Source organism: Sinocyclocheilus anshuiensis, unplaced genomic scaffold (genome assembly GCF_001515605.1).
Source record: "Sinocyclocheilus anshuiensis isolate Anshui unplaced genomic scaffold, SAMN03320099.WGS_v1.1 scaffold697, whole genome shotgun sequence".
NCBI classification, from domain to species: Eukaryota; Metazoa; Chordata; class Actinopteri; order Cypriniformes; family Cyprinidae; genus Sinocyclocheilus; species Sinocyclocheilus anshuiensis.
In genome coordinates this window covers 1-24870 of record NW_015538036.1, presented here as the reverse complement: position 1 = coordinate 24870, position 24870 = coordinate 1, and the positions used below count along the sequence as shown (strand labels likewise).

The following is a 24870-nucleotide window of genomic DNA, read 5'->3' as shown; positions in this document are numbered from 1 at the left end:
TGGAGTCATTCAGGTTCCTGGGCACCACAATCTCTCAGGACCTGAAGTGGGACACTCACATAGACTCCATTGTTAAAAAGACCCAGCAGAGGTTGTACTTCCTTCGCCAACTGAGGAAGTTCAACCTGTCACAGGAGCTGCTGAAACAGTTCTACTCCGCCATCATTGAATCTGTCCTCTGCACTTCTATAACTGTCTGGTTCAGCTCAGCTACCAAATCTGACCTCAGAAGACTACAGAGGGTAGTCCGGACTGCTGAGCGAATCATTGGTACAACCCTCCCTTCTGAACTGAACCCAAGAACTGTACTCATCCAGAGTGAGCAAAAGGGCTGGCAAAATCACTCTGGACCCCTCACATCCAGCACACTCCCTCTTTGAACTGTTGCCATCTGGTCGACGCTACAGAGCTCTGAGTACCAGAACGGCCAGTCACAGGAACAGTTTCTTCCCTCAGGCAATCCATCTCATGAACACTTGACAATAACTGTGGAACACACAACACTATTTATACACTCATACACTTATTTATCTAACACACATACTCAGTCTACATTTCAATTTGCACACAATATACCTGTACATACAACTGTCTATGGTTATATACCTGTACATACAACTGTCGATTTGTATATTTTTATTCCTTATTTACTTGTTCTATTTTTTATTTTTTATTTAGTTTTTTTTGTTCTGTCACTGTCATTCTGTTACACTGTGGAAGCTTCTGTCACAAAAACAAATTCCTCGTATGTGTAAACATACCTGGCAATAAAGCTCATTCTGATTCTGATTCTGAGAAGAGATGTCACATTAAGGGCCCTGACGGCCAAAGCAGAGGATTGATATATCTTTTGAAAAACCGAGGCTGAAAACCATTCCGCTTTCCCAGGCAGTGTGGCGCCCGCAGACGAAAACGCTGCCCTGCGTCCTGGATGTGGATGGTTAGCTACTGAAAGCTCCACCGGAGGGGGGTCAGCTAACCCCAGCTCCCCCATATCCTGAAAGTCAAGTCGTGCAAAATTCTTAACAGGCAAACAGTGGGAAAACGGTTTGTTCCAGTGTCTTTTCATCTCCGCCATGCATGCCGGGACAGCTGCACTGAACTGTCTAACCGACGCTAGGCGTGATGGCAGTCTCTTACCATCATAGAGATCCCTTTCTGTCTCTTGACCAACCTGCTGAGAGGGCCGGTCAATGGAAAGTTTGACCAAAGCCCTGCGGCAAACTTCCAACAAGTCTAACTCCACAGCAGGGAAAGTGGGGGGCTCCCCACTCTGGTTGCTTGGTGGACGAGATGCATTAGGAGGGAGGATGGCATCCTCCTCCTCCTCTTCATCATCATCTAGAAGATGGGGGATAATTCCTCATCATCATCACCATCCTCTCCTGTCACACCCGCAAGGGCATCACCGAAGAGGGAGGGCAGATCAGGAGCCTGTACATCCATGATATCACCCCAGGTACTAGGCTCTTGTGGCTGCTTAGCTGTCTCCTCTCTGGGCTGAGTCTGAGAGGAGAAGCTTGGGTCCTGGTTTCCTCTCACGGGTTTTTTCAGGACAACTAGAACAAATAGAGCAGCCCTCTGGGGTAGATATAGCAGCTTGGGCATGCTTGACATCCAAACATGCTATACAATGAGGATGTGAATCCTTAGCTGAGATCCATAGACCACACGAGCACATGCGAGGGGGAGCATATTTCTGCCTTTCTAGCTGCGGCCATAACTCTCTTCACCCTCTTCGTAATGTAAACTCTCACTGTGATGTGTAGGTTTACCCCCCGGAGCAGTGGTACGCAGAGTTATTTTATTTTAATAAACTCCTCTTTCCCTGTATCCAACACAAACTAAATCGTACTCGATCTGAAAACATGCTGTTTATTCCCGAGAGTGGAGAAAACTCGCCTTGATGCAGACGTTTTCCCACGTTTTCCCAGCATGAGAAAAAGATACCCAGCTAACAGCAATATACGATTTAATGCATTTGCAACGTCACCAGCCGGCTTTGTCAGTAAACAGTTGAACGGTAAATCCGATAATGAGTCAGTCAGTAGGTTAGTTGTGTATAGGTTTTTACTGCTTTACTGTATAGGTTTTTACTGTTTTACTTCATTGTTGTATGCCTGTATTTATGTAACACCGTGGTCCTGTGAGGCATGACATTTCGTTCCACTGTATGTCCCCACATGCAGCAGAATGACAATAAAGCTCAACTTGACTTGACTTGACTTGAGTTGAGTACAGCTTCCACAATCTTCACAGGGAAGAAAGCGAGAATGATGCGGCAGCGGGCTGCAGTGGGTCATATACCAGGGAGGCGAGACTCCCTGATCGCTGCAGCAATTATGAAGTGCATCAGGTTTGCTCAAGCATTAAAGCCATGATCACTTGTTATCACCTTCCTAGGTTGCGTCTGTTCATACAGTATTATCTGCAATGCGGGAGTGGTCTATATCCCATAGTGAGATACCGAACGGATGTTAGAAAGAGAACGTTAGGTTACTTGCGTAACCCCGGTTCTCTGATAACAGAAGTGAGGTATCTCACCTCACCACCCTTCTTGCAGACTACACGGTGAAGAAGCTGTGTGGAGAATGACGCTGAAGTGGGCTGCGGTGAGTTATATACCGGGGAGGCGGGACTCCCTGATCGCTGCAGCGATTGGTCTGTCAGTCTGACAGACGTGGTGTAATTGGTGCTTCCGCAGTCGGTCACACCTGAGGCGTTCCCATAGTGAGATACCGAACGGATGATAGAAGAAGAACATCCCTAATGTTAATTTTTGAGCTCATGTTAAATAGTCCTTGGCTACTGTTTTAGCAAGCCTAATCAGCCTTGTCAGGTCCCTTTTGTGGGTTTCAATTCCTCTTTTGACAACAGTTGCTTAAAGTCTGTAGGCATCTAACATTCAAAAGGGTTTCAGAGAAAAACTCACCACCTACTCAGAGATTAGTCATGGAGTCAACCTCCTTATCTTCTCCATATTGAAAGTATTGTCGAGGACTTTACCCTCTCAAACGTCTCTGTCTCTATCTGTTTATCTCTTTTTTTCAAATGCTGTTATCAAGTTTTCATTGCGCACATGGCAAAGACTGGTAAACCATCATTACTCTACTGCACCTCAACACTATACTACTTATAGACTTTGATTTAGTTTGGTATTAGCACAGACTGAAATAACATTTTATTTAATTCAAAGTGAGATGTCAGGGCCTCAAGAGATCATAATTTTCTGGCTGGCAGCCACATAGTATTGATTCCCTCTTAAGCCTCCATCCTTCCGGTTTTCACATCAATCCCTGCGCAAACTTCTCCATCTGTTTGAAATTTGTGATGTAAGAATATATTTTCTCATTAAATAAATGATACTTCATTGTCAGTTATGCAGAAATGTAGAAACCTACAGACTAACATGCACTTCTGGAGTCAATAAGATTAGAAAGACATTAAATTGATCAAAAGTGGCAGAAATGTCATAGCTTTACTATTTCAAATAACTGCAGTAATTTTGAACTTTAGCAAAGAATCTAGAAAAAATGTTATCATGATATCCACAAAAATATTAAGCAGCGCATCAACATTGATAATAATTAGAAATGTTTCTTGAGCAGCAAATCCGCATATTATAATGATTTCTGAAGAATCATGTGATAATGATTGAGTAATGGCTGCTAACTAATTTAGCTCTTAAAATATAAAACAGTTGTTTTAAATTCCAATAATATTTTACAAGATTACTGTTTTTACTGTATTTTTGATCAAATAAATGTAGCTTTGATGAACAGGATTTCAGTGTGGACGGGGCTACCTACTGCAGTGCTGCAAAAATGACCAAAACGACTGACAAAACAGTATGTCATAGTTAGTTAGTCCAAATATTTAGATTAACATTAAAAACATAGCTTTCATTGCTTTGTTGTGTCTTGTCTGGTTAGGTCACAGTGTCATATTGTAATTTCATACCCAGTTATACAGCTGGGATGCGCCGGAGGTGCGTGCCTTATATAGATTTAACTATGCTAATTGGAGTAGAGAATGTTACTTCTGGCCATTGCTGCACTCAAATGTTCCTGCTTACCATAATCATGCCTTGTCTGTAGGATGGGAATGGAGCATGACGGTCAGGGCAACCGCTGCGGTGACGAAACAGCCATGGGAAGTGTCATGGCCCCTCTGGTGCAAGCAGCCTTCCACCGCTACCACTGGTCGATGTGCAGTGGGCAAGAGCTGAAGAGATACATTAAGTTAGTTCACACTTCTCTCTTCTCATACCTCACTATGTTTTATCTAAAAAAACTGGAAAGCCTTGAACTTATGTGCATATTTTAAATAGAAATGTGTCTCCTCACAGGTATGCCTATGATGTATATTGCTCATGGGTTACTTGAGCGTAAATATTGGCCCTTGTTTTGACTGGAGCTCTGCTTTGTTTGGTGTCACCTTAGGGTCAGTTGATTATTTGTTTACCTGAATTAGTCACCAAATGGTTGCTTGCTGCGAGAGAGTAGAAGGGTCAGATCAAAGGGCTTTAATTTAACTGGACAGTGGGTTGTTGTGATATCTTTCAGTTTACAGGCAATGTGACCAACGAGGATTAACTCTAATGCAACCCATAATTGTTGCTTTAGCCATGAAGATGATGGTATTTGCTCCATTGCTCCAACAGCATATTAACTAAATTGTGCAATGGTTTTGTTTTTATAAGAAACACTTTACAAATGTGTTTGAGCTCTTTTTAATTTCTGTTTTGAGTCTGAACCTCCTTTGAAGTCATAGCCAGACGATTTTGAAATAATATGGAATATTTGAACAGATAACTGTTTCATCTGCATGGGTACTTTGCTGAAAAACAAATCACACGCACACAAAAATGGACATTCACGGTTTGTTTCACAGACCGATATGTTGTGTTCTGCACCTGGGACACTTTGAAGTCATTGTTTATATGATAAATAATGTAAAAAGGCACTCTTTTTTTCTTTAAAGAGATACTACACAAAAAAAAGTGCAATTTTTGCATCATTTACTCACCCTCATGTCATTTCAAACCTGTTTGACTTTCTTTCTTCTGCGGAACACACACACACAAAAAAACATAATTTGAAAAATGTCTAAAATTAAAGAAAATGGGGTTCAGAGCTGTTTTGGACCCACTGACTATCAGTATATGGACGAAACATATGAAACAAAACCAGATTTTTTATTTTCAGCTGAACTATACCTTTAAGAAAAGACAAGCATAAAAATATGAATTATCAAAGGGAAAAAAACTTTAATTAATGAGATGGTGTTATCCAACTGCAAACGGAGACCCGTTATATAGGTTATATTCTAGGCTAAGGGATTTCTGCTGATTTTCTGTAATAAACCTCTCAATTTGAGGTCATTTATTCATTTGAGCACTCAATCTGTTCAGAAGACATCTAGTGCCACTTAAGGATTTTTGAATTTATATTCTGCTCCATGTTCAGGGTTGATCCTGTCATGGCCAAGGGCTGATGGGATGTAAATTACCCATGAATTTTGGCAACTTACTGAGGCTAATACAAGTGAGATGTTGAGTAGCTCTCTATGACAGGAAAAGCCTTTTCAGCATTGTCTATTGAGTTTAAAGTGGTCACTATTCCCGGTAGCCTTTGAGCAGTATCCAGTAATGATTTTTCCATTTACACCAAGAAAATCGATTCATTTTAAATGGGGTATGCACCTGCATTTACCAATACATTTTATTTGTACTCTTTTTTTTTTTTAACTCACAACTCAACTCTTGCATAAACTTTAACCTGAACAGTGCTCATAAAGAAATGCTGATGATTAAGAGCAGACTCAGATATATTTCTAATAATAAAAGACTTTATTTTCACTGGCTATGCTTGAGAAGCTCATCGTCGGCCTCAGCTTAAATTAGCCAGTGGGAGAAGAAAATCTCTAAGGAGACTTTTGAAGTTCGAAATCTCTTCATGGGTTGACAGTTTGAAAGCACTTTCTCCGCATGTTCTGGCCTCACTCAGCACTTCAGGATTTTGAACATTTACAGTAAATTATCTATTGCATGGATATTAGGAAGTGTGATTGATTCAGTTCTTTGAGTGTTCAGTATGAGCCTTTTAATGATATGAATGATATGAATCATCTAGAATGTACAGTACAAGGCTCATTTTCATTACACCATATGTCCACTTTAGGCTTACCATTTGCTACTGACTTTAGAAGTGGCTTCCAAAGTTTATGGGTTCTTACATTAAAACATTTATTAGGTGTACTTAAACAACTGTTGAAACTTTGTTTGTTTTTCACAGTTCATATGACTGCCTGCTGGACGATCCCTTCAAACATGACTGGCCGCTGCTCCCTGAACTACCTGGCATTAATTACTCCATGGATGAGCAGTGTCGCTTTGATTTTGGAGTTGGATACAAAATCTGTACTTCAGTGAGTATGGCTAGAGGCTATATTCTCCCTTGACAGATCTGATAAATCTCAGTCATTAAACCAAGCACCAAAATGTTATTTATTTTTTTATTTTTTGTATTTTAACTAATGCCTCGTTCAGCTCTCTGTCCAAGGTCATTTAGTTGGAAGTGCTTCAGATATTTTTTAAAATATTTCAATGCCAGGTTTCATTTATGAATGAGAATATTTAAAGAAAGACATGTGTCTTTCAATATTTCTGTATTAGTTTCTGGCCTTTGAATTACTCAGTTTCAAAGCTAAATATGTTCTTTTATGTTCTGTTAACCCCCCAAACCCTCAGTCCAAAACACTTTCAAGTGTGAAATGAATAGGTGTTGCTAAGTCCCAATCACATGTACGGTGTCAAGGAAAAGACCCTCACACCTGGTTTATGGCCTGACACTGAGAACCAGCAGATGGCAAGGTGTTTGGCATTCTGTCATCAAAGGCTGTAACACTAGTAAACAAGAACAGCATGCTGTGATCTTTCCTCCCAGCCTCTCTGTCATGCCTAAACAATCTGTGCCAAGCTGTGCACCACAGCCCAGCAAAAACTCACATACCCATGAAACCTTCTATGACCCACTAATCATGCTTTAAGCAGTTGGTTCTCTGAAGACATGATAATAGTGGCCCAATTGTCAGTGTCGCTAGAAACAATTAGATTGTAATGGGCTTGTAAACAAAATATTTGTTAGCAACTATTTGTTGCTTCTCCCATCTGCAGAGTGACATTTTAATTAGCTCTCTGAGGAGTTTGTTGTACAAAAAAGGTAAGGTGCAAAAAAGCTTATTTATGATATTTAAAATAAAAAAAGTCAGTGAAAGGATAAAGAAACATGCAAACATTAGTTATTCACAATAAAAAAGTCAATAACTTGCATTTAAAAAATAGATTGGGTGATTTTCATTTAATGGCAACTTTAATAACATGACAGAAGAATATCCATTAATTGAAATTGGCTTCACCTAGAGTGCAGTGCATAAAATACATAAAGTCTTGAGCCAGTGACAGAGCTAAAGACAACTGATATCCTTTAGTCCAGTTGCTTGCCAAGAGACTTTAAATGGAAGTTCATTTTACAAAAACAGTCGTCCCTGTCTATGCCTACAATATAGTGCCGTGTCTCCCCTGGGCACATCTGTCCATTTATTAACCGTATGTCTGTGCCTTTCTACTCCACACGGCATTGCTAATAAGCAGCACTATTTTGGTGAAGTACAGAATTCAGACATGAACCTTGTATTTCAGCTGTCATCTATTAGTTTACTCTCCCAGTCTTGTATTCCAGACTGCCATTTTAATTATTTGTTTACATTTCTGTTTTTTTTTCCCCAAGAAAAAATATCCTGCAAAATACTATTTAGATCCTTTGTATTGCAATATGTGTGTTACATACTCCTGCTGTGTTTAATGAAAAGAAAAAGTAGTGAACAGAAGTGCAGCTGTGTGTGTATCAGCCTCTGAAGGACAACAGTGTAATTTCTGAAATGATCTTCATTTGCATTCTGAATCACATTAATTTGTCATAATCAAACCCCTGTCAATTTAGTGATAAATTACTGTTGCCTTTTTACATTTAAAAAATAAATTTAATTTGGTTCATTGTGACCGATGGTCATGAAAATGACATTATACAACATATGCATCTGATGTGCTTTATACCAGCAAACAACTGTGTAGAAACCACAGTTGAGGTGAATTAAGCAGAATAGTAGCACGATGCAACAAAAGCCAATAGAACCCAATTATAATCAGTGATTCTGTCTTCTGACAACAGCTAAAATTGTACTTGTAAGCATATGTATACACAGAGGAAAGCCTTACTTCTAATGGTGTAGCAGGGAGACCGTGCCAAATTAGACACCTTCAAGCTGCTGTGGTTGCGCCGCAACAGCGGTCGTGTCCATTGTAGACATTACTATTCGTCAAGCAGGTAACGTTATTATTACTAGCATAGTGGACTCATCACAAAATAAATTGGCATCATCTGTATTAAAGAGAAAATAATAACTTCATCCTATATTTAAGTGAATAAAATAGCCTTGACAGCCTTACTTACTGGAGTTCCACAACTATTGACTTTGTTCTCTCTCACCGGATTTGTGTTTGTTTAGGTGACGTAAAAGAAGAAAGCAGGCATTTGGACCAAAGCACTGTGAGGCAAGGGAGGGGGAGAATCAAAATGTTTCTAAAATTAAAATGCATTTTTGCCCCGTTTGCGTTGGTGTTGTTTTACTACTTACACAATTAATTAAAGTATAAAACATTGCTATTTACAATACACAGCATGGTTTTTAATCATATTTTTAAGGGGGACAACCTTCAGATAGGGGGGGTCCTGTCCCCCCCGATTCCCCTGGGATTTCCACCTATGCACCTGGTGTAGATATAGTGTCAGGGGGCACGCAATGACCGACTCTGAAATACTGATGTATACTTGTTCGTCCCTTCAGACTGAACATATATGCTCTTTTTTGTTGTGGAATCTCACTTGGTTCAAATGGCACTATTGGACGATAGGAACGTACTCAATGTGTCATTTGCAGTAAACAAAATTTTTTTTTCCATTCTCAGATTAATTTCCTGGGTGTCTAGCAGTAACACTATAGCTTCAGAGTGCCACTAGCAGCCTCGAGGGAAAATCAATTTTTTTTTCCTCGAATCTCAAGCACGTTCCTAAGAGGAAAAGGATTGTCAGGGCTTATCTCTTGTGGTATTGTAGCTCGACCAAAGGAGTTCAAAATTCTTTCAAATTTGTCTCGCCATTAAATTCTCTCTAACATTCTCTCTTAGAATGCCAAGCAACCAACCATGGACTGCTTTTCTCTCTCTACAGTTTCGAACATTTGATCCATGCAAGCAGCTGTGGTGCAGTCATCCAGATAACCCTTACTTCTGCAAGACCAAAAAAGGGCCTCCACTGGACGGGACTGAATGTGCACCTGGGAAGGTAATTTAATGTGTCCACATTTTGCTAGGCCTACTTTGTCCTGTTGTTGCCAATTTGATTCTGTCTCACTCCTTCCCCTCATAGTGGTGCTACAAAGGTCACTGCATGTGGAAGAATGCCAACCAAGTGAAGCAAGATGGAGCCTGGAGTGCCTGGAGCAAGTATGGCTCCTGCTCTCGCTCCTGTGGGACGGGTGTCCGCTTGAGAACCCGCCAGTGCAACAACCCTGCGTATGTTATCTACTGTACTCACAGTCATAATTGCTAATGAAGATCACTTGCTCCCTAGTGTACATTCCATAATCAGAATCAGTCATCATCATATGGATGGTTGCAGTTTCTTTGAAATAAAAAGTACGGTCTAGAAATAAAGCATACAGGCAGCAGGGGTGAACATGATTGATTCTACCCAATGAGATGAAAGGTCAATCACAACCTTAGCATTCCTCTGATATTGTAACGCCCCTGTGGACTGTTTGTTGTGGTTTCTTCCCTTTGTGTTGGTTTAGCCCGTCTAATCATTAGTTAATCACCGTCATTGTGCTCACCTGTCTGCCTCTAATTATTCACCCCATATTAGTTCCTGTCTGTCTGAGCATTGGTGTCGGTTATTGTTAATGTTACCCCGAGTGTGTGTCTCACCTACCTGAACCTGCCTTGTTGTGTCTACAATAAATGTCATTATTGGAATCCTTGTCGTCCTCATTGTCCTGCCTGCCTCCACACACCCGTGTCCGTGACAGATATAAAGTCTAGTTTGTCCTTTATATCAGTATTGTTCCAATAACTTTAATATTTCAAACCAGATAACCTCTGCATTGGGCCTGCTCATTTTACCTGTAATGATAGAGATTTTATAAAAGTATGAAAAGGTCTGATTACCTGTTTACATTCATAAATCTCTTTTATTGAGAAACAACTGCACATGGTGTTTTTAATCAGAGGAGCTGCCATCTTTGCCGTGTTATTTGTGTACACTCTAAAGTGTAATTTTCTTTTTGAGGAGACAGTATTTTTTGTGCCGGTCAAATGAGTGGCTGCTTCTTAATTTGCATGCATGCTATGAGAATGAAGGAAGCAAGAGAGATAGGAATTTAGATCTTTTTTTATTGCCAGCTCATTAGTGTGCTAGTTTTGAGGAGTGTTTGTTAAGGACTTGTTAAATGGCATTCGAGTTGAGCAGATGCTCGCACTTACAGAAAATATGCATGATTGAACATTTTAAGTTAGGCTTCGTAATGAAAGATGCAGACATTAAACTGTTGTAAAAATGTAATACATCTTTTGCGTTCCATCCAAACCTCAATTAGGTTGTCTGAATCCAGATCTAAATATTTTATTTGGTTAAAGAAGACATAGATGTGTTTCTAATATCTGTTTGTGCCAGACTTGTTCACTGAAGTGAACTGTGTTTTGATTAACCTTGGTTATTGACTGCTTTTTAAGTAATTCGGTGACCTTTGTTTGAACATTATCTGTTATCTATTAGTCCATCTAATGGAGGTCAGGACTGTCCAGGGGTGAACTATGAGTACCAGCTGTGTAACATAGATGATTGCCCTAAACACTTTGAGGACTTCAGAGCTCAGCAATGCCAACTTCGCAACTCCCACTTTGAATACCAAAATGCCAAACACCACTGGCTTCCCTACGAACACCCAGACGGTGAGTTTGTCAGTTTTTAAAGCAGTGTAACTTGGGGAAGTATTTCCCCAAACAGATATTTACATTCCAGGTTGTTGTGGTATTCCAAGAGCACTAAAATAGAGTGCAACAATGCATTTTAGCAGCCTTGTTCTGGTAGTGTTTCTCCCATAAAAGAGAGAGTGTAATGATTCATATAATGAAATATATTACTTTTGCTGAAACGCATTGTTTGGCAGCCATATACAACTAAACTCTAAAATACCTTGTCCCCACCATACTGGTTCATGGCTCTTGCCTGTCTTTTCTTGTTTGTGCCACATCCAATTTTCACATTGCTCCATGTTTCTTCATGTCTCTTACATGTAAACAGTATATACCGCCATTCTGTCAAGCCCTAATTTTAATGGCGACCAAGTAAGACAACAACAGATTCTCTCTGCCATACATTCACATATACGAAACGGGCACTCTGTGTTTTGAAGGAGCAGGGACATGTGTAGCAAAATCAGCAGAGACCAGCTTAGCTGTCCACACACACACACACACAGCTTGTAAATGTGTCCTCCCTCCTGGAAGAACCACAACACATCCATTCCATTTCCAATTGTGGTCAAGTCCACTTTCCTCAGTGTGTTCAGCTCAAGAAGTGAAGGCGTTTAGAGTGCCCTCACATGACAAAGTGTCATTCTGAGTGTGATTTTTGTCAAACTTTGCGCTTACTGTAGTCGCTTCATGTGATATTTATTTATAGCCATTTATTTTTGGGCTATTTCTACATCTGTTATACTTTTGAGTATGATGAGAAATGTGATTTTGAGTAACCCACAAAATGAAAAGCCCACATTGCTTAACACTAAAGCCAGTGAGAAATGTCACTAAAAGGCACCTCGCTATTCTGTGAACACTTTCATTGTTTTTCATTATACATTCATTATATTTTCATTATACAAACCTTAATATCACTTAACAGATCACTAGTTCATGAACATTAAAATGTAATTAAAGTATATGAATTAATTTTAGTTTAAAATAAAAAAAATATGAATCACTTTATTTTAAAGTATAAAATAATATATTCTGAGATGCGCATAGCTACCTCATTGTGTGTGTGTCTATGTGTGTGTGTGTGTGTGTCTGTATGCTGGCATTTACAAGTACTAAGGTGAGGTAGGATTTTTCTCATGAATTTTAATTATGTGTGCATTATTCAGCTGTAGAATTAATCAGACAGAATTTTGAAGGCATGCTTCATAATTAAGTTACTTGACCAATCACTTCCACAAGGTTTCCTAGTGTTGTCTAAATTACCATGTTAATTTTCACACACTATACATTCATTTCATTGTGTTCCATTACAGTTCTGTGCTGTGCTGAAAATAATGTGATCATTTATGCCTGTCATTCCAAACCTGTATGACTTTTTCTTTTCTGGAACATAAAAGGTTTGGAACAATGTGTGGGTGTGAAAATGCTGATATCATTTTCATTTTGGATTAACTATTCTTTTAAACTTTTGCGCTGTTTTTCTCTTGACTAAAAATGTTAGGGAGTTATGCTAATGGTATTACAGTATATACATTTTGAAGAGTTTATTCAGGTGGAAAATGTCAGACCTAGTTCAAAACATGGATATCAAGACCTAAAAAAGCACAGTCATTTTCATTTTACTTGTATATTATATTATACTACTCATTATGCTTGATTATATACAAGTTTTATTGTTTGAACATGATCATGATTTCCAATAACATTATTTTAATTAGATAATACAGCAGACAACAGTGCACATAACTGAGTCCAGCTGTAATTTGCGGTCTTTCTTATTCAATAATATTTCTTTATGTTTTTCTATATTTTCAGCCAACAAAAGATGTCACCTTTATTGCCAGTCAAAAGAAACAGTTGAAGTGGCTTACATGAAGCAGCTGGTGCATGATGGGACAAGGTGCTCTTACAAAGACCCATATAGCATCTGTGTGCGTGGAGAGTGTGTGGTAAGTATTTGAGTTTCATTATGGGTTTTAAGTATTATTTCATAGTTTTATGCTTCCATTTTCAGATATTAGAACTGGTGCTAGAGTGCTAAAACTTCATTAGCACAAATTAAAATTAATATTGCTAGTATTTTTCACAGTAAGACTTCAGTAATAGAATGGTGTGCAACAAAATAGCTTATTATCATAAGTGAATATATTTTTTTGAGCATTTGATGCCATGAACTTTGCAAACTTAGGTTGAGGCTCGCCTTCAAAATCAGTATTGTTCTCTTTAAAAATCTTTGCATAATTGTTTAATGTTCTACAACAAGAATGGCAGTAAATACATAATTACAAGAGATTGTTTTTATTAAATAGACATCAATCCATTGGCTGGCCATTTTCTCCCACTAGCAGAGAAATGGTTATTTTTTACTTCCAGTGTTTACTTTATTTTCATTAAGATATCTAAAACTAATCTGAATATTGGTGAAATAATGTCAGTGTCTGTAGCTGCTAGGGCTCTGTTTTGGGGAATTCACTTCCTGGCAAGATGCACACAGGGCAAACAAAATATCTTCCCTTTTTATTGATTGCCTTAGTTTTGTCCCTAATTGTGCCGCAAAACACCAGCATGCAGTGTAGGGGGACATTACCTTGTCTGACATTAATGTACACATCTGGCTCACTGTACTCACAGACTTGTGTTGACTAAAATGCATGTATGACCAGTTTGAAACTTATCATACACTTCTGAATAGGTAAAAATTAGTCTACACATATTATTAATTTTAATTATAAATGCAGGCAAATCTGTCACACTGTATATCCCTGCTATTTTCTGTTAAAAATTTGTGAGTTGCCTTTGTGGTTTGTCACAGAGCAACTGCATCTGACAGTGCAGTGTGTACAGGATAAGTGCCACTTCACAGTGAATGTTGTTTGAAGAATGGATCTCTCTGGATGAGGTTGATAAAAGCACATTGATTTTTGTAGATGGAATGGACAATGCATAGTGATTAACTTTTGGGAGGAAATGATTGATAGTATGTCAGCTAGTGTACAGAAGCTAGGATTTATTTGCAGATATATATCACCTTTTAAAAAGTTTTGTTCAGCAAACTGCTGCAGTGTGTCTCATATTTGTCAATGTCATTTTGTACTTTCGAAAGAAAAAGAAATGTTTCTTGGTGACACTTTTTTCTGTGACCAAAATAGCAACACAGGAGATACATCAAAACCATCACAAACAGCTATAGTTTTATGATATCAGATGCAGACATATCCAAAGATGAAAGCTTGAAGTATTTCTGATAGCAACTTGTGCCTCTTCTTCTCAGTGTGTCTTGAATATCCATCTTCCTCTCTTTCTCTCTCTCTCCATTTTCTTCAGAAAGTGGGCTGTGACAGGGAAATTGGCTCCAATAAGGTGGAGGATAAGTGTGGTGTGTGTGGGGGTGACAACTCCCACTGCCGAACTGTAAAAGGAACCTTCACCCGTGTGCCTAAGAAAGCCGGTAAGATGCTTTCCTCTTTCCGGGGCCATTGATGTGCAGTATTTTACTTATATGAGACAGTTCTTTATTCTAGACTGCAGCCCTGTCATTAAGTCTTTTAGTTTAAGGACACATCTGGAGCTAACTTTGCTTTTAGGGAGAAAGAAAACAGCAAAGTGATAATGCTGGGATGTTTTGAGATTTGAGTTCACTCATTTATAATTGATATATGATGATATATTTATTTTATTAGATATGACATCTCAGAAACACCAGCTGTCTTTAATCAGGGCTGCCAACTCACGCAATTGACACCTTTTCACGCTTTCACGCCACACATCCATTTTCTCACGCAGTCAAAAGCACCCTCAGTTAAAACTATAATAATAGGATATTGGCAAAACAAATTTGGGAAAGGCTCCTGTGCGCATCAAGATTCTTTACAATGTGTTTTCGTTACGCTGAGCAATGTAGCCAATCACAGACATATCTGTTGATTTCCTGAACACCTGTGATTGGCTATTACATTCACTCACCTCTAAACTCATATATACCCTGTACAAGCAGCAAAGTTTCAGGAGTGACAGCCTAAATCCCTCATAAATGCGGGATTCATTTTCGATCGGGAGAAGAATATAATTTCTCAAAATAGATTTTCAAGCAATGCAGATTAACAGATTAATAGAAAAATATTTAAAATATAATGCTTATAAATACTTGCAGTTGCAATTATAAAAGTAATGACTAGTACATATTGCAGTTATTTGTACATTGCTATTCTTGTTGTGGTAAAAAGTTAGTTTTGCAGCACTGCAACAGTTATTTTCCATAATTTTATTATAAAAACACAGTAGGGGAAAGTGGTGTAAGATGAGTCTTTTTTTACTTATGTGGTCCTCAAGATAAGGGAAATGATGCAAAAGTACAATGAAAGTCTCTAAAGTAATTTCAGGATGTTTCCTATCATTTTAAATTATCAGAATGTATCTATGACAAAGGGTTCTAAAATATGGATTCTTATAAAAAAAAAGTGTTTCTGTGGCTCAATTTGCCCCATGGTGGGGGTAAGTTGACCCAAGTCAGTGTGCAAGATGCACCATCTGGGTGTAAACTGACCATCTCGTTGAATCTGATTCAAACCCATGTGAAATTTTAAGATAATTTACCTCTTTTAAAAATATTTAATAATAAAATTTCCTTTTTCAAACAGTCATATTTCTTTTCTTAAAGCTAACTTAAACAACATAAAACTAACCAAATGAAGTTTAAATTTCAATCTTTAAAGGGGTCCTATTATGCTCTTTTACAAAGTCTTGATTTTGTTTTGGGGGTGTACAAAAACAGGCTCTCATACTAGGTTGTTTGAAAAACACATTATTTTTCACATATTTTACATTATTACAATACCTCTCTCCCCAGTCTCGCATGAACGGCTCGAATAGTTCCTGTATCAAATGAAGGCCCGCCTTCTGAAATACGAAATGTGCTGTGATTGGTTAGCTGAGCCAGTGTGTGTTGTGATTGGCAGCACTCGGCGCCTGCTCGGAAAATGTCATGCCCCTTACCATAGCCGCCTGCTGCGAGCTTCAGTGTAAGTATTGCGTCAGTATCAAATCAATTTGAGCGCGATTTAAACCTGGATGATTGTAACCACTCTAAGTTCGTCTGCCTTGGGAAAGCTAGCGTGTCTCTGACATAGTGATAAGACTAGTTGCCTTCTCTAGTGCAGCTCAACCAGGTCTCATCCCATTCGTCGATATTTGTGATATCACAAATCCCAGAAAATATGCATTGTAGTCCAAACGAGTCATTCGTTGTAGTTTTTGAAAAGTGATTTCTGTTAAATAAAATATCTCCTTTTAAAGTGGACTTTGAAATTTGTAACTTTGCAGATCTTTTTTTATGCTCAAACAGCAACATTACAGGCTAACTAAAGTTGAAAAAGTGAAAAAGCATAATAGGACCCTAAAGTCGACTTTTATGTGATGAGTCGAAGTCTGACATATATACAGTATGTCAGACAACACCAAATAACCCCCCACCCAACGTGCTGTGGGAATTCTCACTCCAAGTTGTACTCAAAAGTTGGCAGCCCTGATTTAATAGTTTTATGCATGTGTGATTTATTAATAAGCATTATTATTATTTTAGTATTCGAGAAGAAGTGAGAAAATTGCTTTTAATTATTTAGTTTGCATACTCACAGAGAACCTCTTTTGTTTTAAAGTTCATTTTAGAGTTTTAAACTGTGTCCAAGATGGTATGTATTGATATCTTTAATTTTTACTATGACATTCCTACTCTAACACCACAGAATGCAAGAGCAGTTTTTAGAGATTTATTTGACAAACACATTTACATGTAAGGGGCATCTGTACTTTCCATCCTCTTTACTATACGTACAGTAAATGACCACATTCAAATGTCTTATTACACTCACTCAGTCTACATTCAGTCTTTATCAGACAAATTGGAGGTTTTGCCTACATCTAGAGAAAGTTGTTCATTTGTATTTCTCATAGCAGATAAGATAAGATTTCTCATAGCAGATCGGCCAATCTCTATCATTGACACTATGTGACAGCGACATAGAGCCAAGTACCATTGGCAGTGAATTCAATATAAAGTGAACAACATATTCAAAACCAGGACATTTTGCACCCGGGGAATCACAATAGATGTTTTGCTACAGACAATGCTGAGCAGCCCATTACAGAAAAGCCATCAAGTTTTGGAGGGAGGTGTGTTGTTATTATTGAGCCAACAGCAGTCAGGGATGAAAACATGGTAGTCATCTAATTGGTTTCCTTAAGCAACCATCACTTTATTTTTTAATGATATTTGCCAGTTGTGCAGCCTTAGTGTGAGCTTGAGGCTTGCACTAGAATTCATTTATAAATAGATTCCCCCACTGTGCATACTGTGGCATTTTAAAAAAAAATGTTAATTACAGGATTATAATTTTAGGATGTTTTAGCATACTTGTCACTGTGGCTGGTAACAGGTATTCAATTAAAGAACCAAGAGTTCCAGCCTCAAAATTTCCATCCCAGCAAGGGTCTGAAGAATCATAATTTGATCTTATTTTCAGATGGCCTAATGAAACTTGCAGGCACACTTGCTCTTCAATGCTCACTTTGTGTTGAGTCTATCCTACTTTTTAATGAAAATATTGTAAAAAGAATAACAGATTTTATAAATTAAGCATGCCATTTGTGTTACTTAATAAATATAAATGGAATCGATTCATATTTTTAAAAATTTGCTTTTTAGTTTGTTTTAAAGCACTTCTGGTTAAAGGCCCATCCAGATCTGCACTATTTTATTTATTTATTTATTTATTTATTAATGCATACAAATTGATTACATTGATCAAAAGTGACAGTAAAGACATTTATAACATTACAAAATATTTCTATTCCAAATTAATGCTGTTCTTTGAACTTTCTATAGATCAAAGAATCCTGAGAAAAATGATCATGGTTTCCACAATAATATTACACAGCACAACTGTTTAAAAAATTGATAATAATAATAATAAATGTTATATTAGAATGATTTCTGAAGGATCATGTGACACTGAAGATTCATCTTTGCCATCACAGGAATAAATTGTATTTTACAATATACTGTATTCAAATAGAAGATAGTTATTTTAAGTTTTTGATCAAATAAATGCAGACTTTGTGAGCTTAAGAGTCTTTTTTACAAAAACATGAAGAAAAAAAAAATTCTTAATGGCTCCACTGCACAACCCTGAATCACAAATATGATACTACTGAAGCTAGTTCTTTACACCTGCACGAAACTGTGACTCTGTACAAAGCCTGTCGCAATATTGTCACACTGCATATCATAATATGCTCTTGCTTCTTCTACCAACCTGCATGTATGTTGATAAAGATGCCTTGTCTCAAAGCAACGCTTGTATACGGGCCTGATCAGTCACTTAGCAGTTCATGTGGATATGTAACACCTACTCAAAATAAGATTTTTGGGCCATTGGTGGCTTTTATTGTTAGATTGTTTTTTTTTATATATATCCCAAGAATCCTTCTGCTATTTTGTCCACATTTATTTCTTTTTCAATTAGCTGAGGATTTAGTTGATTTAATAGCACATATGTAAGAATAGAACCAAATGGAGATAGTATTAAAGGACATGATTTTCCTCTGTTAATCCTATTTGTTTAACTTCATGGTGTATTAAACTTGTGATTAGAGAGGAACCTGAATGAACAAAGGGCAAGGGCCTGACATCTTTATTATGGCCCTGGAAGGCCTGACATCTTTATTATGGCCCTGGAAGGCCTGTCAAGCCTGCATGTACATTAGCTCATTTGAATGCAATGTGAGGGACTATACTTCATACAGTACTTCAGAGCTGTGCCTGCTCTCAACCCAAAATGACATAAGTCCTCATAGGATTACTTAAGTTACGTCAATTTTAGCATAAATATGCAAAGCACGTTCTGAGTATAAATCTTCTTCAGAAACAAGCATTAGCCACTGGCAGAGTGTTTCAATGCAGTACTTTTCAGGGCTGACTAATTTTACTGTTACATAGACAATCACAACAGATCCTCAGTTTGTCTTCATTTGACCTGCGGTTTATTAACAGTGTGGCATACAGGCCTATACAGTGACGATAACGTACACTGATGCTAATGCATAAAAAAACACAGCCCTCGCACACATGGCAGGACAAATGTGTCTAAGAAATGTGTCTTGCCTCTGAAAGACATGGCATGTGGCATAATTGAGATGTACATTATTATAAAAGACTGTCAAAATTCCTGGCTCTATTTGAGGCTTTCACATGTGCCTTCATGTGTGTTATGAATGCAGACTGTGCAGTTAATTATGATGGTGTCACATGTGTTATGTTTACTTGTGACAATGAATGAATGTTTCATTCTGGCTTTAAGCAGAATTTGCATGATGTTTGAATCCTGATTTTGTTATACAATATGTGTCATAATTGGTGATTGTACACAATTTATGATGCTATCACAAATTTTAATGACATTTCTTATATTGTACTACATTCAACTCATTGCATGAACTTAATCAGCATTTTGACCTTTCTCTATCTAACTCTACCTTGTTTTATTGTCAATTGATCACTTCTTTAACAGGAAAAAAGTTAAGCAAGAGATCCCAAAAAGAAATGTTGGAAAACACAACCTGCAAGTATCTTGTATTGTCTAATCCTACACTTCTCCTTCCTGTAGTATTGCTGTGTTTTGCATTAACTGTAGCTTGTAGATTTAAAGCAATATTCAGCACTTGATATAAATTAAGCACTATTGACCGCATCGGATGAATACTGTTGATTACCACAGAAAATAACTTTGATTCCCTAGCTTTGTTTATAAAATCCAAAGAAAAACCCATTGCATTAATGCACTTAATGGATACCCATGGGGTAAATGTATTGAATATTTAAGAAACAGAAATGTGAAGGTCATACTTTTCTTGAAGCACTTGAATTATTCAGTAAAATTGATCTGTTTAATTCGTGTTTTTGTGGCAGAAACCTTTGATTTAGCATTATCAATGAAATTCCTGCGTGACGTTTGTTCCATAAACAGCATTTTGTAGACAGTTCCTTCCTTTGCTTATATTCTTGTGTAGATATTCGACTGAAATTTGACTGTTTAAACTTGGGTTTACCAACTTTTTTAACCCAGAAAAGTTAAGCAGCTCTAGTATATATACTGTACCACAGATTTTAATCATTAGTTTGCTTTGCTGTACACTATAGGCTTCCATTGTAAGTACATTAGTGTAAAAGTGTTTTTCCTTTGTTTTCTACAAAATAAGGGACAGATTAAAATTATTTTCTCTACTGATAGACAGTATGCCACCGATAAGCTTGATGTAGATTTAACTTAGAATCTTCCCTAAATATTTGACCTAAAATTGCTTTGTGGTGCCATGTGCCAGTTAAAGACTGTTATTACATTAAAGGATAGTTAATCCAATTATTTCAATCACTTACTCGCCCTCATGTGTCATACCAAACCTGTATGCATGTTTTTCTTCTGTTGAACACAACAAAGATGTTTTGGAAAATGTCTCAGTGTTTTTGTCCATACAATGAAAGTGAGTGGAGTTCGATGTTGTTTGGACGCCAACATTTTTCAAAATGTCTCCTTTTTTGTTCCATAAAGGTTTGGAACAACCGTAAATTATTTTCATTTTGGGTCAACACTTCCTTTAAATAAGGGTCTTAATCAAAGATGTCCATATTTCTCATTTCCAAATATTATAAAATATAGTATAAATTGTATATAATCTAAAGAAACAAATAACATGAAGCCTGAGTAAATCTAATAGGATTAGTATATAAATATGCTCTCTCTTTCGTTCCCTCACACACATACTGTACCACATCCCTCCCCCACCATCATCACACACCAACCATTATTTATGTCCATCTTCTTTAATCTCCCTTTCTCCTTCCTCAACCCTATTTTATTCCTGCTCCGTTTGGCATGCACTCTAACCTCATCTGAACTCTATTAGCATTACCCAGCAGCCCCATCTTTCTCTGTCAATGTCTTCCTGCCACATTAATCGATGATAAAACCTCCCAGCAGACGTTGCCTTAAGTGACTTGATCCACCATTGCAACAATTAGACTAGTGGCCACTTTTTTACATACACCCGTGTCTCAGACAGGCGCCATGCTGCTAGAGGCTGGTTCAAAGCCTAGCTTTGGTGTAGAGGCATTTAACATGTCAGTGACAAAGAGTGCGGGGCAAAATGACATAACAAACCCTTCTTATCCTAAAGGGAAAACAAGAGGAGCCTTCTTGCTGCCGAAAGGAGCTCGCAATGTGTATCTGAATGAAACAGAGGATTCTAGAAATGTGATGGGTGAGTGGTATCATGCTTTGCAGAGGAATGGGCATTGGTAGAGAAGGCAACATTAGTGTTTTTATGTTCTTGTGTTGCAAAATGACTCAAGGCCCTGCCATTCAGCATCCTTCTTAATTAGCCTTACATCACAATCGTTCACGGTCTTCATTTTCATCTGACATTGTTATTTGAGCTTCTGAAGGATATGTCATCTATTCACATGGGTGTGAATGGATGAAATTAATGGATGAGGAACCTTTTGTCGTGATTTGATGCTTGTCTCATAGGCTTGTCATGACCCTGCTTGATGGACAGTTGCAATAGTCTGACTGTTCAAATCTGAAAGCTTTAGAAATGTACTACTGTAGAAATGCCTTCTAGTGATGCCCATCTCTGCAAAGATCAAACCGTAGTAGAACATCTTAGCTAACTAATTGCTTCTGCCATCTCTCCCTTTGCCCTTTTTCGCCATTGCAAAGGTTACCTAAAGATGTTTCTCATTCCTCCTGGGGCTAGACATGTGATCATACAAGAACATGAGGCTTCTCCTCAAATTCTTGGTAAGTGATATCTGTCAGTATGTTTCTCAAGCTTAACAGCAAGAAGATCAAATGCATGTTTATGTATTCTGTGCTTGTTCCAGGTAACTGTGCATAATGGTTCCATATCACCCCAATACATGTCCATCTCACCAATGTATTCACATAAAAGAGCTTGTGTATTTGCCTGGAAGTGCATTAGACAGAATTAGTCTCACTGATTTTAGAGACAATCACTGTCCCCCACAATTTGTCTGTGGCAGAATGGGCGTTTTCAAACCATGGGTTTATTATGGAATTTACAGTGGGTTTTAGAATAGTTTTTTTTTTTAAAGAGTAAAATCATGTTTCAGATTTTGTTCCACAAGTAGCTCAAACTTGAATTTTAAAACCAATTTGTGGTTTTAATGCAGAAGTTGCTCAAATGTTGTACTACAACTACTCGGAGTGTGCTTTGATGAGTTAATTAATGTTAATGTGGTTAAACAAAACCTGAACATCTCTGTAGCTCAAACAGTAGAGAATGCCACTAGAAATGCCGAAGCTATGGGTTTGATTTCCAGAAAAAGCAAGAACTGATAAAATGTGTGCTTAAATGCAATTTAAAATTTAGTTGCTTTGGATAAATGTGTCTGCCAAATGCATAAGTGTTAATGTAAAGGAAAGTTTCTTAAAGTGATGTTAACCACAGGCTTTATTAAACTCATAAATCAAAAGCGCTATTCTAGAAACCCATTAGAAATCCTGAGACAACTCATGGGGAATTAGCTCTCTCGGTTGACCGGCTAATTCACATTGTGACGGTACAGCTCCATTTGCCATCAAATTGTGAGCATTACTCTGTTGCATTTCTGAGCTTTATGTGATATCAATACTGGAGACAGTTCCATTGCAGAATGCGAAAAAAATACTTTCAGTGCTAGCTCTTGAAGGGGTCATTGGATGCCTATTTTCCACAAGTTGATATGATTATTTAGGTTCTTAATGAAAAGTCTATACCATACTTTGGTTAAAATTTCTTAATGGTAGTGTAAAACAACACCCTTTTTACCTTGCCAAAAACAGCTCTTTTCAGAGCAAGCCTTTTTGTTGCATGCTGCTTTAAATGCTAATGAGCTCTGCTGACCCTGTCCGTCTCTTCTGTGGGGTGATGTGCAGTTCTCTGAGAGACTGTAAACTTTAGCCGCATTTAGCCACGGAAGTTGCTAACTAGCACGTTATTAGGAAAGGCGATTTGCAAAGATTCATAAAAAAGCCTTATACTCACTTCTTCTGTAGGCGAAGCTCGATCACGAATGATTCACATGAACATAGACGCATTTAGGTAGATCGGGGGCGCATTCCCTTCAAAAACAAAAGTAATCCACTGCGTCTTCAGTGGCTCAGATGTCGGGAGTAAATGATGACTGCTATGTTCATTATTACATCCAACAACAAAACAGTTCAGTCGCTTAGGAGACATTCTTGTTTACATCTGCTCCAGCATCGAAACAATGGCGAACTGATGACAGCTCACTCTGGGCGGAGCTGTGATAAAATTAAAGACTGACGCCACTGTCAATCAACAATCGTGGGAGGGGCCTGGGTATGTGTGACGTCACACTGGCAGGAATCTGAGAACGGCTTGATTTGAGAAAGGGGTAATGATTTTAGGAGATTATAAAAAAAAACACTGGGTGGATTTTTATCATTATAGGGTGGTTGTGTACACACACTGCCAACACACATTTATGTTCAAACAACATGTAAAAGTGCATTTCGCATCCGATGACCCCTTTAATTTTTCTAAAATCGCTTGCTTTCTTTGAGGTCCTTTCTTAATCAAGGTTTCTTTTTTTCTCTCTGATCTGTAACAGTAAGAAAATATTGTCTTGTGCTTTACAGTGTCTCTTCTAACTGTATGCAGAGTTAAAAGCTGGAGAGACAAATACATTGATTGGCCCATTTTCTTTATTCTATTCATTTTGAAAAGTCCACACAGGCAGCAATTATCACTTTGTAATGCACGTAACTGAACAAGTTGCTTTTATTTCAACAATATTACCCTTCTTATAATTGCTTCTCCATAAATGTAGGAATTTTAATATGAATAATAATCCTCAGTAGTTGAACTTTTAATTAAACCTAACCTTATTATAATTAGTTAGATAAGATGTTCAATGCCTCACTTCACTGTCCCAGTTAACCTTCCAAGAGGTCTTCCAAAGGTAATTCTGTTTCAATAATACTTTCCTTTGGGGGTGCTTAATAGCTTATTAATAGGCGCTAATCACCGCCACGGCCCGGGTTCGATTCCCGGTAAGGGAATGCTCTTGGGGAAGTCGTGGCCTAATGGTTAGAGAGTCGGACTCGTAACCCAAAGGTTGCGAGTTCGAGTCTCAGGTCCGGCAGGAATTGTAGGTGGGGGGAGTGAATGTACAGCGCTCTCTTCCACCTTCAATACCACGACTGAGGTGCCCTTGAGCAAGGCACTGAACGCCCAACTGCTCCCCGGGCGCCGTAGCATAAATGGCCGCCCACTGCTTGCAAGGCACCGAACCCCCAACTGCTCCCCGGGCGCCGTAGCATAAATGGCTGCCCACTGCTTCAGGTGTGTGTTCACGATGTGTGTGTGTTCACTGCTGTGTGTGTGAACTTAGGATGGGATAAATGCAGAGCACTAGTATGGGTAACCATACTTGGCCACATGTCACGTCACACAACTTAACTTGCAATAATTAGATTCCTTTGTAGGTCAAAATGCTATAGTTTAGAAGTTTATATGTACTTTATGTACAGTGTATATATACAGTATATATGTCTCCATTAGATTTTGTAGACATTTTAGATTTATTATTAAGATAAAAAGCATTTATTTGCATGGTAATTGAATGATTTAGGTAATGTATGTTACATGTGATTCCTCTTCAGGAACTCGAGCTGCATCGGAAAACGCTAGGGGAA

At 38.0% G+C, this 24870-nt stretch overlaps 1 protein-coding gene across 1 annotated transcript in view; it reads left to right on the top strand.

Annotated features, from left to right (window-relative positions):
- LOC107681286 (A disintegrin and metalloproteinase with thrombospondin motifs 3-like) overlaps positions 1–19721 on the top strand; it is a gene marked incomplete at its 3' end in the record, with an annotated part of 87696 nt that extends 67975 nt beyond the window's left edge. Inside the window, exons 9-16 of the mRNA XM_016477554.1 lie at positions 4098–4241; positions 6297–6429; positions 9291–9404; positions 9489–9634; positions 10893–11068; positions 12911–13044; positions 14420–14543; positions 19660–19721. Of these exons, the coding sequence (XP_016333040.1) occupies positions 4098–4241; positions 6297–6429; positions 9291–9404; positions 9489–9634; positions 10893–11068; positions 12911–13044; positions 14420–14543; positions 19660–19721 (1033 nt within the window). The remainder of the gene's footprint in view (positions 1–4097; positions 4242–6296; positions 6430–9290; positions 9405–9488; positions 9635–10892; positions 11069–12910; positions 13045–14419; positions 14544–19659) is intronic.
- Between the last annotated feature and the right edge of the window lie 5149 nt (positions 19722–24870).